This window comes from Diabrotica virgifera, chromosome 4, assembly GCF_917563875.1.
Source record: "Diabrotica virgifera virgifera chromosome 4, PGI_DIABVI_V3a".
Classification (NCBI taxonomy): domain Eukaryota; kingdom Metazoa; phylum Arthropoda; class Insecta; order Coleoptera; family Chrysomelidae; genus Diabrotica; species Diabrotica virgifera.
This window is the reverse complement of record NC_065446.1, coordinates 240,693,697-240,714,762: the sequence shown is the minus strand read 5'-3', so window position 1 is coordinate 240,714,762 and position 21,066 is coordinate 240,693,697. Positions and strand designations below refer to the sequence as shown.

The window sequence follows — 21,066 nt, the reverse complement described above, 5'->3', positions numbered from 1 at the left end:
ATTTTTTTTCAACAAAGAAATGGATATATGAACGGTACTTCATTTTTTAGTCGTTGTAGATGACCCCACCAACGTAACTGCCCTTTTTCAACATACTCTGCCATCGACTCTATTTTAACTCCATTCATCTATTCTAACACCATTTCTAACCAAATCTGTTCTAGTCACTTCCTATCTATCTCTATATTTCCTTCCCTCCATAAGGAGTATTGAGTGCTCTTGTGTTACTTAACCAAAAGTGAGGGATAGTGTGTTGGATCAATGCATCCTCTTAGAAACTGTCTTTCGGTCCTTTTCCTAGACGAAGAGAAGGTAAATGCGTGGCCTAAGTGTCCTCTATTTGCTTTCTCCTATTTTCGTCGTCTCTGTGCTTATATATTGTAAAAGCCGGAGATACAGGATGCAGCCAGAAAACAGTTTATTAACGAAAAATCTTATTAAAAATATTGTTTATTATATTTTTATTTCAATTATTCTAATTGTTTAAAAAGTAATAAACTTTGTATCTAGGGCTTTTCGTTGTTTTCCTCGTAATACGAGAGATGTCGCTAGATTGCGTCTCAAAAGGTGGAATCATTGTATCGCGATGGTTTCCCTTAAATAGGCAGATTGTTGATATTTCTTTCAGAGTTGTGACTGCATAGCTTCACTGAGGATGCATGAGGATCTTGTACGTTAAGTTATTGGAATTAAAGCATTTTTCCATATTTCCTCCCAATTTACAATTTAATTGAGTTTTTTATCCTCTTGCAACCACAAAACTTCATCGCTTGTTTGTATTTCGGTAAAACATTTTCAGGTATATTTGGTGGTTACCCAAAAATGGGGCGGTCCACAGCACATCTTGATTTTATTCGCCATGGTCCTGGTTTATCTACATTAAAAATCTTTAATGTACAAACAACAATAATAACAATATCAGATATTTAAAAAAATTCAAGGTCGTTGGGGTCAGAAAACTCGCTTAGAAAAAAAAAAAATTGAAGGCACTCGTGGGAGTGCCGACAGAAGTGATCCTTCTTATGGTATATAAATTACGAGCTCAATGCTTTTACCCCATCCTAAAAGAAGTGCTGTACCTATATCATATACGATATACGCGATGCGTATGCCCTGTGCTATTTATGTATACATACACATAATTTATATATGTACAAAATTTATTTCAGCGAAGTGATGACCGTAAAGAAATTTTCAATTCAAAAATTTATTTCGTCGAAGCGATAACGGTCGCTAATTTAATAATTTTCCCCATCCAAAAAGTGCACAACGTCCCTAAAGAAGTTTTCACTTCAAATATTTATTTCGTCGAAGCGATGATAGTTGCTACTTTATTACTTTTTTACATCGAAAAAGTGCACAACGTCCCTAAATAAGTTTCATTTTAAATATTTATTTCGTCGAAGCGATTACGGCCCTAATTCAATACTTTCCTCCATAAAAAAGTGCACAACGTCCCTAAAAAAGTTTTTACTTAAAAAATTTATTTCGTCGAAGCGATGACGGTCGCTAATTTAATAATTTTTTCTTATCCAAAAAGTGCACAACGTCCCTCGAGAAGTTTTCATTTCAAAAATTTATTTCGTCGAAGCGATGAAGGTTCGCTAATATATTTTCCCCAACAATAAAACACGAAAACGTTTGTTTTCTATACTTCCACAAAATTTATTATAACTAAGTGACTACAGCTGTTTCGGCGGAGTGCCTTTCTCAAGTGATATAGTTTACAATGTGTTTGCCTTTTTAAGTCTTCAACTGAAGAGGTTGAGGAGTGGGGAGCTGTTTGTCTCGAGTTGGTCATTCAGAATTATATCTGTATTTTTCAGTTTATTAATTTCCATAGATTCTAAAAAAGATAGCTTAAGGCCTTTAGTTTGAATATGTAGAATTTGAAACTCTTCATTGAAAGAATGATTATGATCTAGAAGGTGAAGTGCGTATGTAGAAGTGTCTGTTTTTCTATTGTTGAATGCCCTTTTGTGTTCTGCTATCCGTTTGTCAAAAGTTCTGCCAGTTTGACCGATGTACGTTTTCGGACAGTCACCACAAGTTAGTTTGTACACACCACTCTGTAGTTGCTTTCTCTTTCGACTTTTATTGTTCTTAATATATTTGCTTAAGTTGTTGTTAGTTCTGAAAGCTGGTGTTATTCCTTTCTTTTTTATGTATCTGGCTATTTTTGTTGTTATCTTGCCAGTATATGTGAGAGAGCAGAAGGTACTGGGTTCTTTCTGTGGTGGTGGATACACTAATTTCAGGGCTTTCTTATGGAGTTTTTGGTTTAAAATTTTGTTAACTGTTTGTTCGTTATAGCCGTTGTTTACTGCTATTTGTTTAATGATGTTTAGTTCTATCTCGAAGTTATTTTTTGTCATGGGAATTTCTGTCAGTCTATGTATCATGCTATGGTAGGCTGCTAATTTGTGTTGTGTAGGATGGGATGATGAATTGTGTATAGTTGTGTCAGTATGGGTAGGTTTATGATATACGGAGAACTCATGTTTGTTGTGTAGTCTGGAAATCGTTACATCTAGAAAGTTTATGGAGTTATTCTGTTCTGTTTCTATTGTAAACTCAATATTATTATGAAGTGAATTAATATATGATAGGAATTGGTCAAGTTGTCTGTTAGTTCCTGTAAAGCATACTAGTATATCATCCACGTATCTCCACCAATATAAGAACTGTTTAAATACGGGATGTTTAGAAATTGTTGTTTCAAGTTGGTTCATAAATATATCTGATAGCAATGGGCTTAGAGGATTACCCTAATCTTTTTCCTAGTGTTCCTCCTACAGAAACTTTTGTTTTAGTTAAGAATCTTTTAGACCATAATAGTACAAATCCGATCATTGCATCTGAAATTTTACACCTTCTTGAAATTTGCATAAATCAAGACTATTTTGAATTCAATAATCAAATATACACAAACAACAGTGCAGGACTTATTATGGGTAATCCTCTAAGCCCATTGCTATCAGATATATTTATGAACCAACTTGAAACAACAATTTCTAAACATCCCGTATTTAAACAGTTCTTATATTGGTGGAGATACGTGGATGATATACTAGTATGCTTTACAGGAACTAACAGACAACTTGACCAATTCCTATCATATATTAATTCACTTCATAATAATATTGAGTTTACAATAGAAACAGAACAGAATAACTCCATAAACTTTCTAGATGTAACGATTTCCAGACTACACAACAAACATGAGTTCTCCGTATATCATAAACCTACCCATACTGACACAACTATACACAATTCATCATCCCATCCTACACAACACAAATTAGCAGCCTACCATAGCATGATACATAGACTGACAGAAATTCCCATGACAAAAAATAACTTCGAGATAGAACTAAACATCATTAAACAAATAGCAGTAAACAACGGCTATAACGAACAAACAGTTAACAAAATTTTAAACCAAAAACTCCATAAGAAAGCCCTGAAATTAGTGTATCCACCACCACAGAAAGAACCCAGTACCTTCTGCTCTCTCACATATACTGGCAAGATAACAACAAAAATAGCCAGATACATAAAAAAGAAAGGAATAACACCAGCTTTCAGAACTAACAACAACTTAAGCAAATATATTAAGAACAATAAAAGTCGAAAGAGAAAGCAACTACAGAGTGGTGTGTACAAACTAACTTGTGGTGACTGTCCGAAAACGTACATCGGTCAAACTGGCAGAACTTTTGACAAACGGATAGCAGAACACAAAAGGGCATTCAACAATAGAAAAACAGACACTTCTACATACGCACTTCACCTTCTAGATCATAATCATTCTTTCAATGAAGAGTTTCAAATTCTACATATTCAAACTAAAGGCCTTAAGCTATCTTTTTTAGAATCTATGGAAATTAATAAACTGAAAAATACAGATATAATTCTGAATGACCAACTCGAGACAAACAGCTCCCCACTCCTCAACCTCTTCAGTTGAAGACTTAAAAAGGCAAACACATTGTAAACTATATCACTTGAGAAAGGCACTCCGCCGAAACAGCTGTAGTCACTTAGTTATAATAAATTTTGTGGAAGTATAGAAAACAAACGTTTTCGTGTTTTATTGTTAGATAAAATGAACTTCCATCAAGTAACGGTCGAATCCATCAAATATTTTCCCCATCCAAAAAGTGCACAACGTCCCTCAAGAACTTTCCACTTCTAAAATTGATTTCATCGAAGCGATGACGGTCGCTAATTTAATACTTTTTTCCATCGAAAAAGTGCACAACGTCCCTAAAGAAGTTTCACTTCAAATATTTATTTCGTCTAAGCGATGGATGACAGTCCCTAATTCAATACTTTTCCCCCATCCAAAATGTACACAACGTCCCTAAAGAAGTTTCACTTCAAATATTTATTTCGTCGAAGCGATCACGGTCCCTAATTTAGTAATTTATCCCCATCCAAAAAGTGCATAACGTCCCTCAAGAAGTTTCCACTTCAAAAATTGATGTCATCGAAACGACGACGATCGCTAATTTAATACTTTTTCCATCGAAAAAGTGCACAACGTCCCTAAAGAAGTTTCACTTCAAATATTTATTTCGTCGAAGCGATGACAGTCTCTAATTTAATATTTTTCCCCATCCAAAAAGTGCACAACGTCCCTCAAGAAGTTTTCACTTTACAAATTTATTTCATCGAAGCGATGACGGTCGATAATTAATACTTTTTTCCATCCAAAAAGAGCACAACGTCCCTAAAGAAGTTTTCACTGCAAATGTTTATTTCGTCGAAGCGATGACGGTCGCTTATTTATTACTTTCTCCCCATTCAAATTTAATAATTTTTCCCCATCCAAAAAGTGCACAACGTCCCTAAAGAAGTTTTCACTTCAAAAATTTATTTCGCCGAAGCGATGACGGTCGCTAATTCAATACTTCTTTCCCATCTAAAAAGTGCACAACGTCCCCAAAAGAAGTTTTTACTTTAAAAATTTATTTTGCCGAAGCGATGACGGTCGCCATGACGTTCGCTAATTCAATACTTTTTCCCTATCTAAAAAGTGCACAACGTCCCTAAAGAAGTTTTAACTAAGAGACGACGGTCACGAAATAAATCCTTTTTCTCTATCGAAAAATAGGTTTTACATTTATTTTAAATTTAAATACTTCTATACAATTTATGTATAGGTACACGTAATATAGAAAAGTACAAAATTTATTTCGGCGAAGAGATGACAGCCCCTATGACGGTCGCGAAATAAATCTTTTTTCCCCATCCTAAAATAGGTTTTACATTTATTTTAAATTTAAATACTTCTATACAATTTACATATACATACAAATAATATATATAGCATAAGTGATGACGGTCGCGAATTCAATGCTTTTTCCCCTATCCAAAAATCGCACAACGTCCCTAAAAAGTTTTCACTTCAACAAGCAATTTACATTTCGTGAGTTCAATCAGAAAATAGATAATATTACTATTATTATACATATATTATGATAATATACGTACAAAATTTATTTCGTCGAAGTGATGTCGCGATGACAATCGCGAAATCAATCCTTCTTCCCCATTCTAAAATAGATTTTATATTTATTTTAAATTTAAATACTTCTACACAATTTATGTATACATACAGATAATAAATACACGTACGAAATTTATTTCGCCGAAGAGATGACAGTCGCAAAATAAATCCTTTTTCACCATCCAAAAATGGGTTTCACATTTATTTTAAATTTTAATACTTCTACACAATTTATATATACATACACATACAATATATATTGTACCTACAAAATTTATTTCGCCGGACAGATGACGGTCGCGAAATTAATCTTTTTTCCCCATCGTAAAATAGGTTTTATATTGATTTTAAATTTAATACTTCTATACAATTTATATACATACTTCTATACAATTTAATATAATTTAATACTTCTATACAATTTATATACATACACATAATAAATTAATATATATATATATATATATATATATATATATATATATATATATATATATATATATATATATATATATATATATATATACATTCATTTATAGTACAATCCTGAGCCTTCGATAGTAAAACTTAAACACAAACCTGAACCACGTTAACCATCCTGAACCTGTATATTGGTTCAGGATTGTTTTCCTTTTATAACTGACATATATTTTTAAACTTACAATATAAATAATTTTTTTAAACTAGTGGTGTCATCAGCGGACAAAACTGATTAACTTTCAATTCAATATGTCATTTGGAATACGAGAGAAACCTGTTTGTAGTATGGTTCAGCATTGTATCTTTTAGTTCAGACATTTGCCACTTTGGCGCTGGAAACAATTTCTCGAATATACATGATCTTTATGTATATATCACAATTAATACCATCCTGATCCATACCATGTGGCAACATTGCTTTGTCGTTATTTTGTGTAAAGAATCGGCGAATTCTATTTTTAGCCAGACAGATTTGTTAATAGCTATATATTATATACTTTAGTTTTGCAACTTTGCAAGATTCGTTTGTTTTGGTTCAGGAACGTCGCTGTGTGCGCTCGATGCAAAAGTGAATATGAATAATAAAGGACGTTGTAAATTGATGGTTGATACGTATTTGTAAGTTAGGTAAAGTTAAGTTATGCAGAAGGGATTAAAATAAATTCTCACTTTGAGAAAAAGGGTTTAAGGATTAAATGTATATTAAATTTCTCAGTGTCGGCGCTACGGTATAAGGTGCCCGCCTGCAAAACTAACACTGGCGCTCCACACACACATACACACAGATACTCGTACAACCACAGCCTCAGGGACATTATGTGTGTTCTAATGGAACAGTGAAGTGAGACCCATATATCTGAAGATCAAACCGGTCAGAATGCGTAACCTGGAGTGGTACCTATCTGACCGTCCATAACCTGGAGTGGCATCTATCTGACCCCCAAGCTATACCACCACCCCTCCCCATCGCAGTACATAACGAACGAGGAGGCTTTGTACTGAACGTTACCTTGGATGTCCTGGGTAATGGGACATCCTGTGTATTACTTTATGTGGTTATACCACCTGATTTTAGGGGTAGCTAGAAGAGCTTTTCTCCCCATTAATGGCTTGATTTTGGACTTATCTTCTAAAAATGTGTGTTCCGGGCAACGAGGCACCGACTAAAGTTGGTGTCCCGCTATCCGCAAATATCCACGGAAAATAAAGTTCGGTTACAGTTTTATTGGGCCCATCATCTGACAAAACAACTTCACTTTAACTTTTTTAAGAAATTGGCTAAGAGAACTAAGATTTTTTTGTCATTTCTTCTTTTTCGGCTTTTCTTTTTCGATTTGTACCCCAGATATTTTTTGAATTCACTGTTATTTTTAACTAAATAAAAATAAGAACTTTAAAACCTCAAGATTATGCTTCTGCAGTAATGTGAACCCGTAGTTTAATAATAGCACTGAGTACTTAACAAATTAATATAATTTTATATTAATTGAATACCTACAACACTAGATTCTTTAACTGCAGAGTACAACTGACAAACTATTCTGTATTATAATCACATGAAATAATACCAAATCTAAAGAGCTCTAAACTAGATTTTTTGTAAAATGTTTATTTTAAACATTGTTTTTATATGGGATTATTACTAAACTTGGTATCTATTAATAGGTACATAATACTTATTAAATTAGACAGGCAGCAAAAAACAGTATTGCAATCTTGTTTATTTTACTAGAAATCATTCATTTCCTCTCATAACTGCTGATACAAAACTAACAACCTGCAAGGAATTTGAAGAAAATAAACAAAGCATTCTCATTAGAGCAAAGTTGTTTGGTTGAAATATGATATCTTTGACCAATACTACCTAATAGTAAGAATTATATGCGGCATTGCATATTTTTGTATGTTTTACATGTGTGATATGCAAAAATAAACAAACACAGATTAGGGTAATATGACGAATTTAAACCACATCTAAAAAATGAATTTTTCTATTTAAGTATTTTGCATAACACAATAAACACAAGCAGAAAAAAGCTCATTCTGGCGCCCCCCCCCCCAAACAGGGGCGCCCGCCTGCAGTGCATCCGTTGCAGGCCCGTTATCGCCGGCCCTGAAATTTCTAGACAAAACATAACAGAAAATTTAAATCTTATTTAACAAAACAAAAAGAACTTTGACATTTATTAATGTCAAAGGAACAAAATTGGGAACAAAAAAATTAAAGGAAATTGCTCCATGGGAAGCCGAGAAAATACAATTTTTTTTAACGTATACTTACCGATTTTGAACGTTGACATTCCATTTTCTCCAACCTGATGTTTTATTGAAATTTTGGTATTTTTTGTATTTTTCACTCGTAATACCGATAGTTTTTATTATTATAATATATGTTATGAGTCTTTTGACGATATGAAAATTTGTGCGGAGAAAGAGAACCGAAATAGAAAGGTTCGAAAATTACCATCCTATTATGTATATCTTCGCCGTACTCAACTTTGACCGGTTGTATCTCAGGAACCAATCATCGCAATTAAACAGTTTTTCTTTTAAAAGAAGCGCCCTGCCGCTTTATTTCCAAGACCGTTTTCATAATTTAATTTAATTTAATATTTTCCGAGATATTATATTTGTTTATAAGGCAAAAAATGGTTTATAATTTTAAAATATTCCTAAGGCCGCTCAAATAGTCCAATTTCAATTCTGTAAAGTACATTAGATAGGTATAGTGCCATTTTATACAAAAATCATAGTTATTCTTATGCATCATAATTATTGTGGTTATTATGGCGACCCTAAATTTTTAATTAACAATTTAATTGTTGCTAAACTGTAAAAGCTCTTTTGGTAGATAGATCTATTTATTGATAAATTATTACTAACCTAAAATTTTAGTTGAAATTAAAAATTTTGTTGAAAAAAACCCGCATTTTCCGAAAAAAAATTTCGTCGAAGTAAATCGAGAAAAATCTGTCTCTATGCAGAATTTCATTATGGTGAATTTTTATTTGGGTGTTTTTGGTGTAAAGTTAAAATCTTTGGAGTTGTAGTGCAAAGATTGAAAAAACACGATTTTCGGGCGCCATTTTGTTTATAGAAAAGTAGCACACTGTCTGTGGACTTTGCGTACCTATATTATTAATATATAGGATCATAAGATTCGATTCCAGCAATAAAATTGCTAATAAATAACTTTTCCCAAAAATTGCTTATTCTTCGATAATCTGCCCAGACTATTCTTGCAGTTCTCAAATTTAAATATTCTACTAAGAAAGAGCCATCCACATATATGTGAAGAATTGGTTGACAGCAAGCAGCGTGAGAACGATTCGTTAATACTTGAAGAAGTGGTTGATAGAACGGATCACGGGAATAACGTTTCTTCAATATCATTTGAAAAACCGGTTGAAAGAGAGAAGCGCGAGAAGGACGAATCTCTAATAATACAGAAACTCTTAAATTTTGATAGTAAACAAAAAAGTGAACATCAAGTGGAGAAGGAAAGTGAAAAGGGGCAACAGACAAGCAGCAGTTCTGTAGCTAAAAGGATATCATCTCTTGTTTTAGAAGAGAAGGTAATACCTCAATTAAATTACGATCATCATCATCATTCAACCCGGATCTATCCACTGCTGTATATAGGTCTCCCTCAGTATTTTCCATGCATTTCTGTTTTGTGCTGTTTGCATCCAATTTTTGTCGATCCGTTTTATTTCTTCAGACCATCTGGTTGGCGGACGACCTCTACTTCGATATGCTTCTTGTATTGGTCTCCAGTGTATTATTTGCTGTCTCCACCTGTTATCCGACATTCTAGCTATGTGTCCAGCCCAGTTCCACTTTAGTATGGCATCCGTCACTCCTCTTCTCCGTTTTATCTCCCTGTTCGTAATTCGATTTCTACGAGAAATGCCTAACATTGAGGCTCCATTCCATGGCTTTAAATTACGATATAAGCAGTATAATATGGCGTCCAAAACAATTTGGTACTTTACGTTTTCCTAAACTCCAATAATTGTCAACTAACAATCTGTGAGAAAGCCTATAACGTAAGGAAAGAAGCAGAATTGATTTTAATCCATTAGACATGACATACCCTGGTAAGTTTGTTTTGTCGTTTACGGCTCGTAAGACGGTTTTTTGTGTCCAACAAAACAAACCAAACTCAGCTGCATGTATAAAAAGCCTATCTGACAAGTCGTAAATGACGAAATAACTTGGTCACAAGATTTTGTGTCTAATAAGTTAAAATCAATTATGATTATTTTTTTAATGTTACTTTACTTAAATCTTTCCTATTTCTTTTAACGTGTTCGATTCATTGTACATTTTTTTAGCCACTTGTTGAAAAAACGTTGAGGAAAAATTACAAAGATCCAAGGGATTTTTGCTTCTATTGCGAAAAGGATGTACAATCTCATTTTGCTAGACATATTTCTAAATGGCACTCAGAAGAAATTGAGGTAGTTAAAATATTATGTCATAAAGTTAATTTGAAAGAGAGACGATTGGCTTTATCAAACTAAGGAAGGGAAATTTTATCAGAAATCGGGCAGACGCCGCGTTAAGACCTGTTAAAGGAAAAACCTTACGGATAAGTCGTCAAGTGCAGATAAATATTTACCGTGCAAGTATTGTTTGGGATACTATAATAAAAAATGTTTACTTAGGCATACCAAAATTTGTCCTTCTAATAATTATGATAAGGATAATAATAGAAGACAAACGTCCCAAAGCGACGGACAAACTACTTTGTTTCTACACCATTTTCTTAAACATGACGATTTATTAAAATCAAAAAAAATTTCAGGATGCACGCAGATGACATAAATATTATTGCCAAAAAAAATCCCTTAATTTGTCAGTATACATATTTGTACATAAAAGGCCGTCAAAGTAAAGGCAATATGGATTTGGTAAGAAAGAATATGCGAAGACTTGAAAAACTCTTACACTTTGCATTGCAAAATTTGCAAGACTACAAAATCCAGAGATTAAGAAACTTATAGGTATTCTTCGCCTAAAGCATTTTCAACTAATAATTTCTGGAGTTAATAAACTGGCAAAATATAATCCAGAAACAGAAAATTATGAGTCACCAACGTTGGCCATAAATTTTGGGACACTTATAAAAAAATCTTGCGACTTAGCAGATATTAATCTTGTTCAGATTGAGGGCACAAGCGATGAGAGAAAAGACCTTAAAATATTAAAAAATCTTATAGAATCCCAATGGTGCAATGAAATTTCTGCACAAGCATGTACCAGTTTCAATCAGAATAAATGGAACAAGGAAGAACTTCTGCCGCTTACTAACGACCTCAAGAAACTTAACATTTTTTTGCAAACAACTGCAGAAGAATTATTTGACAAATTGAAATCAGATGAGTATGATTTTAAGACTTATAATTCATTAAAAGACACACTGTATGCGCAAGTCATTCTTCTTAACAGACGAAGACCAGCAGAGATGGCTCAGCTAAAGATCCAAACGTTTAAATGTATTAATTTAGGGGGTGAAAATGCTCCGAATTCGAAAAATGTTTAACTCAAGCTGAAAAATGTTTATTAAAAACTTACAGTCGTTTAGTTATAAGAGGTAAGCGTGGAAGAGAAGTAACCATGTTGTTATCACTATCAATGAAAATGCATTTCGATTATATTTTACACTGTAGAAATAACTTTGTAATTGAAAGTGACTTTGTATTTCACACCACTGGAAGAGGATTTGTTGATGGAACTAAAATTATTCATAAATATGCCAAGAAATGTCAGTTGGAGAGACCTGCGAGTATAACAGCAACAAAACTTCGAAAGCATTTGGCCACCATTACTCAACTTCTCCAATTTTACAATAATCATAAGGAGCAATTAAGCAAATTCATGGGACACACATTACAAACGCATTGCAATTATTATCGTTTGTCTGAAAAAGTATATATCAAACTGCTAAAATTTCTAAACTTTTACTTTTAATGATGGAAGGAGCTGAAAAATACAAAGGTAAAACTTTAGACGAAATTGACATTAACTTACCTCCTCTCTCTGACGCGCAAGGTGAAGAAATGGAAAATATATATTGGATGATAATCTAAACGCCGATTACCAGATTCCATCTACTTCAGCTAACTTAAATAATAATAAAGAACCACCAAAAAAAAGGGCCACTTAAAAAAGAAAATCTTTATTGATAGGAGACAACCATGGACAAAGCAACAAAAAGCATTATCGCAGAATATTTTTCCGACCATATTAAAAACAGAAAGCCTCCCGTTGAGGTAGAAGTGCATCAACTTATTAGAGTGTCGAGGTATTTAAAGAAAGAAAATGCACAAGTATCAAAGCTATCGTTTATAATATATGTATAAAGGAAAACATTAAATATTAAACACTATTTTTCAAATATTTTTTAGTTGATGTTTATTTTTTTTTTCACTATTTTGAAAGACATTATTGTTTTATTTTTGATCTGTATCACATTATTCTTACGCTTGCAGGCAATTGAAATTGCCATTACTTAAGCTATAATCAATAATAAAATCAAGTAATGTACAAATGTACCTACTTTTGATAATAAATTATTGTACCGAATACTTTCCTGATTTATTCCTTTTTTGTTAATCTGCATAAATTGCTGTCAACATAGGTACGTCATATGTTTGACATTCATTTCATTATAAGAACTGGAACCTGGAACGTATAGTTTATAGTAATATGATGCTGCCATCGCTGTTAATTCGGTGGGACATAATATCGTTTTGCAATATTATGATGGGTTCGCCTTCTTTATGATATTCATTATGTGGGACGGATCTTTTGCAGTAATGTGATAACTTCGCCGACAAGTTTGTTACTGTTTAAAACCCTTTTTTAACTAATGAGTTTTATATTAGGTATTATTTTTAAATACTATGTAACGTTACTGTGCAATCCACTATGTATTTAATTTTTTTGCATTTTTAAACATTTGTTGTTGTTGAGATACAATCAAAACTTACGCCAACAAGTTTATCATTGTGTTTGATAAAAGAGGTTGCTTTAATTTCTTATATATAATATTTTATTACAATCAGTTTAATAGTTTGTTTTTTTGAGATAATTATAATTTGCAATTTTTTAAAGCCTGTATGTTTATTATTTTGAAAAATAAACTAATTAAATAAATTACTGCTGTCATTACTCCACAGGCGAGTGTTCTTTTAATCTGAGATCCCAATCCCAGGGACCACCATTATAAGAGACTAAGTTTTATTCAATTTATTCTTCTCCGGAAAATAAATAAACAGAGGGGTTTGTCTATTTGTTCACTTAATGAACAATACAAATAATTTACTAGATAAATTGTAACTATCCAAAAAGGTGTAAACTTATGCATATGTAAAAGATAATTCTTGCATTTCTTTTGTTAATTTTTATTTTGACTACTTACTGAAGCCATACGAAAAATTCCCTAAGAATCCCATTTCACTAAAAACTGGCAACATCTATTAGGCTCAGGTTTGTATATATACACATATGTTTGGGTTCAGAATTGACTGAAATAACAAGGGGATCAGGATTATGTCAATAATATGTAAAATCCCTATTTATATATCTTTAAAAATATTAAACATTTCTTTTGTATATATACATTTTTGAACTCCCCGCTAGAATTAATGAATATAAGCGTACCGTGGGCAACTCTAAATACTCTAGATATAGGAGGTTCAGGATTGTACGGTTTTCCAGATGGTTCAGGTATGATATAAAGATGTATATATATATATATATATATATATACAAAATGTATTTCGCCGAAGAGATGACGGTCGCTATGATGGTCGCGAAATTAATCTTTTTTCCCCATCGTAAAATAGGTTTTACATTTATTATAAATTTAAATACGTCTACACAATGTATATATACATACACATAATATATAGCATGAGCGATGACGGTCGCGAATTCAATGCTTTTTCCCCTATCCAAAGAAAGTGCACAACGTCCCTAAAGAAGTTTTCACTTCAAAAAATTAAAAATACTAATATGCTGAAAAATAACACTATACCCCATTCCACGAACATACGCCTGTTTTGGATTACTTCGACAACGAATATTTTACTGTGCAAAATGAGAAGAACGAAAGTAAATTGCAAATTACATTTTTGTTTATTGGAATAATTATTAGCGCCATTTACTTTCGTACTTCTTATGTTGCACAGTAAAATATTCGTTGTCGAAGTAATTCAAAACAGGCGTATGTTCGTGGAATGGCCCATAGCAACTTTTTCACGCTATTAGATATAACATTTCCAACTTTTATTTTTTCGATGCACCCTAATGGACAGGCCTCGTGGTACGTAGTGATGACGACATACTGATTAGCAATGTGTTTTAGGAAAAACCAGACGGTAGAAGACCGGGGGACGGCCTAGAAAAAGGTGGAAAGATGCAGTCAGAGAAGACCTGGAGAATATGGAGGTGAGACCCTAGGAAATAGTAGCACAAGATCGGATCCACTGGAAGACAATAGTAAACGAGGCAAAGGCTCATGAAGAGTCATAGAAGACAAAGATGATGACGAAGTAGTTTGAGGGTTTCTTTTCCAACTGACACAAGGCACGGCACACTTTAGCGTTTAAAGTAGGCAAAATTTAATATTATTTACAGCTTTTATTGAGAATAATTATGAATTATTATTATATAATTAATTATAATAAAAAAGTGAATAAAAAAATGCATTTATTAGTAATAAATAATTATGTAAAAGTATGTTCAATTTTTCCTTATAAACTTTTTATTTTTTTCTATAATAAATTATATATATTTATTACAATTTTTCATCAATTATCATACATAACATTACTTGGTAGTTGTATACCTAAAAAAGGGTAAAAATAATTTTTTTGAAAAAAGTTATTCAAAAAGTTTATAAGGAATAATTGACGATACTTTTGCATAAATTATTTATTACTAATAAACGCATTTTTTATTCACTTTTTTAAACCGTTTTGAAAGTTTAGTTCATGCTCTTTCATTTGACACCTGTAAAATGGTTCTAACATTATTTATTTTTGACTTATGCTATTGCAAAAAAAGCTCTCTGGGATAAACAATTTGAATAAAATTTAAACGAATGAATCGCTTTGAAATTTTTGTCACATATTAAGCACCAAAGAATTCTCATTTGACCAAAATTTAAAAGCTGTACACTTATTTTTACAATAGTTATTGCGAAATTAATTTTTTTGAACATTATATTAACAGTAAATGAGTGTAATAAACTTTGTAATATGCCATTTAAAAGCTTTTTCCATTCTCTCGAAGATGTCTGCCCTAAGAAAACCATAAGTACTGTTCACATTATAAGAATTTAAACGTGCGAGGGATAGAACGCACGACGACATTCTTTCATATGATACTGTCGTTCAGTCGCACGAAGGTAGTTTCTTTGGTTGTTTGATACATTATTTTCATTTACACTTTGTGGCTGTTTGAAGTAGGTGCATATATTTTATATTATGATGTCTCAGATCGATAGTGAAATATTAATAACATTAATTGAAGCGAGACCTGTTCTTTGAGACAAAACAATAGAAATGTATAAAGATAGAAACTTGACGAGAAATGCTTGGAATGGTGTATGCCGTGAACTTCACAGTGAATTTGACGAATTAGGTGATAAAGAAAAAAACACATTTTATAAGTACAGCAAAATTAATTATATGCTACTGATAACAACAGTAATTAAAACTGCTAAGTATATTATAATAAACTTTATTTTGCATAGTTTCAATTAACGTTGAGTATAGAGGATGTTTCATCAATGTGTGAATATAAAAATATATAAATCGTATCTTTTTGCGTTAATAGGATGGACCCAATTAATTCGGTTCCTTCAATTTCTCTTTCTTCGACGATTAAATAAACAACGCTATAATTTGATTTCGCTCGATTTAATATATATACCTTTTATTCTACGAAATTATATTTAGTTTTATAGGGTAAACAACTCGGTGAAGACTGGAGTAGGGCAGCGGTCACGTCTTGTGTGAAATTATCTAAAAACAACATTTAAAACGAGGGGAACAACATTTAAAAATGAATGGATGACAGAGGGTTTTTTAAATTCTGTACATGAAAAACATAGATTGTAATGTTGTTCTGAAGCTGTTTCCTTGTGGAATTTTTATAATGAACTATTCTAAATGGGAAATAAGCCACACTTTAACTAAAAAAATAATTTTATTAACGTTTCGACGCCCAAATCGGATGTCGAAACGTTAATAAAATCATTTTTTTAGTTCAATTGTGGCTTATTTTCCATTTAGAATAGTTTATTACATAGATTGTATGAGCTAATTAGATGAGCTAATCCAAGATCCCACAAATAGCTTAGTAGAACAACGATTATAAAAACAAATTAAGTCTTTTAATTAAAAACAAGAAATAATAACTGACAAAATAGAAATTGCAAATGAATTAAATACGCATTACAGTACATTAGGACAAAAGTATGGACAAAAAATACCCATTTGTAATGATACATCGTAATAATACATATCAGACATCGTATCATGTCAGCCACAAAGTGTAAATAAAAATAATATACCAAACAACACAGCAAAATATATGTTCGTGCGACTCAATTCTTATTGTGTGAAAAGGATAGGTGCGTCAAAACTACCGCAAGAGAAAACCCTCGCACGTTCAAAATTCTTATAATGTGAAACAGCACTAATGCCCGATTTCATCAACGATACCTAAATATTTAAGAATTACCTAAGTGGGTTTAGGTATTTCTTAACTCTAAAACGGATTTCACCATATGACAAGAATTGCCTAAACCGCTTAAGCATTACCTTACGGTAGGATACGGTTTTCGATCTCCCTAAACTTTAGGTATTACTTATCGTTGACAGTCAGGTTATATTTTTACAATTTTGACTAATGTACTTGTGACGTTTGTCAATAATTTACTTCTTACCTTAATTTTTCTGTTATTCTGTAATATTAGGTGCAGTCGGAAAAATGAAAGAATACCCATGAACGAACATATAAAACATGCTGTCCTGTCACAGTGTCACAAAGAAAATTGTCCAGTGCAAGTACATGTAACAATAATTATTACATGTACTTGCGCTGGCCAATTTTTTGTGTGACACGGTGACAAGAAAATACAGCGTGTTTTATATGTTCGTTCATGGGTATTCTTTCATTTTTCCAACTGTATATTAGTTGTAATTTTGTATTTTCTTTTAAATTATTAATATAATATGTGTTGGAAAATATAGAAAATCCTTTGTGAGTTTTTTACAGGTCTATTGACAAAATTATGTAGTCTACCTACTACCTAACAAACTAGTGTTGTGTTTCAAAAACCCATTCATGATATCACTAAAAGTGTGTCATTAAAAATTAATAATAAAAGAAGCAATTTTCAACATATTTATTTTAAAATTATTTCATTAATGACAATTCAACTAACTTTAATTTTTCGACATTGTGAAATTTACAACTCTTTTCTTTTCCTCAATTTCACTGTACATATACAAATAACATAAAAACTTAACAAACCTAATTCACAAATAACTAACTGCTAAATAAAATAACTATAACAGTACAAAACTGAAACCAACTTGGCAAACAAACAATAATGACAAATAATCGAAAAAGTAAGGTAATGTCATCTTATTCTTCTTTTTATTTATCCAAAAAATAGTTCAAACGTACCCGAATTAATACCTAGGAAACAATTTCCTAGATAAGCAGTTCTTTTAGTTGTGAAACGCTATTGTTCTTAAGTATTGACTTAGGAAGTTCCTATCTATAAGAATTACTTAATAAGGCAACTGTTTAGATATCGTTGTTGAAATCGGGCATTAGTCTCACTGCTTTCCATTAATTTGAAACAAAAGAAGAAAGGCCGTTTTTTGACACTAAATTGTTTATAAATAAAAATGGCCGCCACATCCTATGCAGGAAATAGTTACAATTTGTTCTTATAGGTATTACCTGTCGAAAAAACGCTTCAGCACCCTAGCTGTTAAGTGTCACGAACAGGGTATATTTTTTTGAGGAGTTATGCGTGTGGCTGGCCTCCACATCATTAAAAACTTTAGAGGTTAGCAACCCCAACGGGCGACCATGGCCCTCGACGGCCTGTCAGGGGTCACAGATGATGATGATGAACCTTTATACTTACCACTGTTGTGTTTTTTGAGCATATCAGGAATTCGTTTTAGAATGTCGTTATCGTTCGCTAAAAATAAGCTTTTGCTTTTTCCGTATCTGGCAGTCATTTCTTCTAAGGCTTGTTTATAACAATATAACTCTGCAGCCTCACGAGTAGGGAATTCTTCGGGGTAGCTGTTAAACTTATGGCTGCCGATCTAAAAAGTACGCCAAATGTACGAATTAATGTGGTATAAAACTGATTAGTAACAAGAAATAAAAAACAAAACGGCTATTAGTACAGTCACCGAAGGTTTTTACCTCCGATTTCGTTGAACATCTATCGATTTTCATGAAAATTGGTGAGTAGTTGGAGAATACCTCAAGAAACAAAAGTGGCATGGTGTCAGGGAGTGGATGCCACCGCTTCTCGGGGGTGAAAATGATTGTATTAAAAATAACTCCATAAATCGAGGACAAATTCTAATTAAAATTTGTTATACAGTTGAACCCGCTTATTAGAATAGCCTTCGTGCCAAGCAAAAGTGTTCCTATAACTGGTATATTCTAATAACCGATCATTAGTAGAAATCAGTATTAGTAGATTTTGAGGGATCAAATTTCTATTCCTTAAAGCGGGATATTCCTATAACAGGTATTCTAACAAGCGGGTTCTACTGTATCAAGTATGTAATTAAAATAAATCAATACTATTTTCGAGTTAGTAATGAGCAAAGATTTTAATTTTTTAGTTTTTCATAAATAACTACAACAATAACACTAAGTTTTAACAAAAAAAAATATCATTACCAAAATTGAAGTGAATAAAACATCGAATTGAATGTATATTTTTTTTCGGCGAGTAGGTACTCAATTTTAAGTATTCAAGCTTAAATAACCGGAAAGCAATGCATTTTACAACATATGCGTACTAAACAGTTGTCAAAGTACTCAGAAATACCTATCAAATGAGCTCCAGAAGTTTTGATATCAAAATTTATGCTCCAAAAATTTTTCCAAAAAAATGTTTATCCAAAATCATTTGAAAGGTAATTTCAATGGCTGTAAAATCGTATTAAACTTAATCTTTTAAATCTATTATTTTTCTAGAAATTAAAGGTTAAAAGGCCCAGGATATAATATGGTTCTCGCATTAAAATTTAGGCCCAATCACGGTTATTTTTTAGCCTACAAAATAAAATAAAAAAAAACAAAAATAAACAAAAAACAAAATAAAAAAACCAGTCAAATATTTGCTAATCAAAAACTCAAATTTCGTTCACTATCATTGTTTCCGTATATCGAGTATTTATGGAGTTATAAAAAAATGAAATATACGAAAATTTTAAAAATTTAGATATTTTTAAATCATTCGAAAGTATGCATTCTAAACCGGTCGAAATGTTTGAGGTCATTACTTATACTGAAGTAAAGAAAGCTTTATAGGAATTACTACAAATTTTAATTTTTTTGGAAATGGAGTATGTTTTATTTTTCACCTTTTCCTAAAACTTCGAAAAGGTCATCTTATTTTCATCATAATTTGCTTAATTTTGACGTTATAATTTCTTCTGGAGCTCGTTTGGTAGTTACTCCTGAGTAATTTGACAACTGTTTTGTAAGGATATTTTATAAAATGCACCGTTTTCCCGTTACTTAAGCTGGACAACTAGATTTGAGTAATCGCCGAAAAAAAAAATACATTCAATTACCTATAACTCACGAGTTAATGTTAGAACGTTTTTCAAGAAGGGAGTTTATTCGATTTTTTATTAGCTTCAATTTTCGCACCTCCGCACAGTGGTTCCAAATGCTGAAAACTTGGTCATGGGGCGAAAAAAAGTCCCTATCTATTGCTTTTCATGTTTACAGTTATTTTCTCATACTATCGTAGAGTAGTAATACGCAGGTACATATAAGGATCAGACTGGATGTATTTTGGTTCATAGCTTAGGAACAAGTGAACCATGTCCTAGGTTATTTTGGCCGGCAGAGAAAGTGAAAAAGAACGCGTATATTAAGAACACGTATATTGAAAACGCTGTAAAACGTTTTGTAGTTTATCAATTTTATCGCTGTAAAGCAGATTCTTCTTTTTTAAGTATGTAGTAATGTAAGATGTAAGTTAACTTAAAATTGAGTTACAATAAATGCCTTAAATTTGTTAATGCATACATAGTGAAAATATACTTGAAATAATCATAATTTTGTAAAGATACATTCAAAAAGTACAAAATTCTGCGACTAATGTTTATTAATCTTAAAATATATAGTAGGAAGATACACAATCACCTCGTTTTAGCTGCCTATAACTGCATATGCATTGCTGGCAGTTGCTTGAATACAAAAGTGGGAAATGACGCATATTACATGATTCTGGCGATTGTTGAGTATGTATGGGTGGGTGTACACTTCGCGTCATAAAAAACTGGTACAACTCTTATAACCGAAAATCGTGTTTTTCAAGTTGTGTAAGTTGGTCTTGTCAAATGTGTCATTCTAATTTCTAGGGCATCGTTGCCAGTTCAACGAAAATATTATTGAACTCTTGAGCCAGTTGTCGGACAGACCAACTATCTTCTATTTTAGAAATTATTCTCGTTTTATGACACTTACTTAACTGACGTGGCATCGTTAAAAATTTACTTCGACCAAGTTGTCAAATCTGACTGATGTTAAGTAATTAAATGTTAAATAAGTCATCGAGGGCTGGACCTATTGCTCTTATTATGTTTAATCGTTTAATTTTTCAGTTATAAGTGGATTTTTTAAGATGAACTTAACTCTCTCTCTGGTTATTAAATTTATTAGATACGGTTTTTTGATGCTAAAAATAATACCTATCTAAAAACTTTATACATTTTTGAACTTTATTTTTTTTATTTAGATTTAATGCAATTCCGTTATTTGTAATGGCA

The 21,066-nt window shown here is 32.0% G+C and overlaps 1 protein-coding gene across 3 annotated transcripts in view; it reads right to left on the bottom strand.

Annotated features, from left to right (window-relative positions):
• Positions 1 to 21,066, bottom strand: part of LOC114327302 (tudor domain-containing protein 7-like) — a 192,937-nt gene that overhangs the window by 65,683 nt on the left and 106,188 nt on the right. For all 3 annotated transcript variants that reach the window (XM_028275884.2, XM_028275907.2, XM_028275892.2), the window contains exon 7: positions 18,180 to 18,366. In XM_028275884.2, the coding sequence (XP_028131685.1) occupies positions 18,180 to 18,366 (187 nt within the window). The remainder of the gene's footprint in view (positions 1 to 18,179; positions 18,367 to 21,066) is intronic.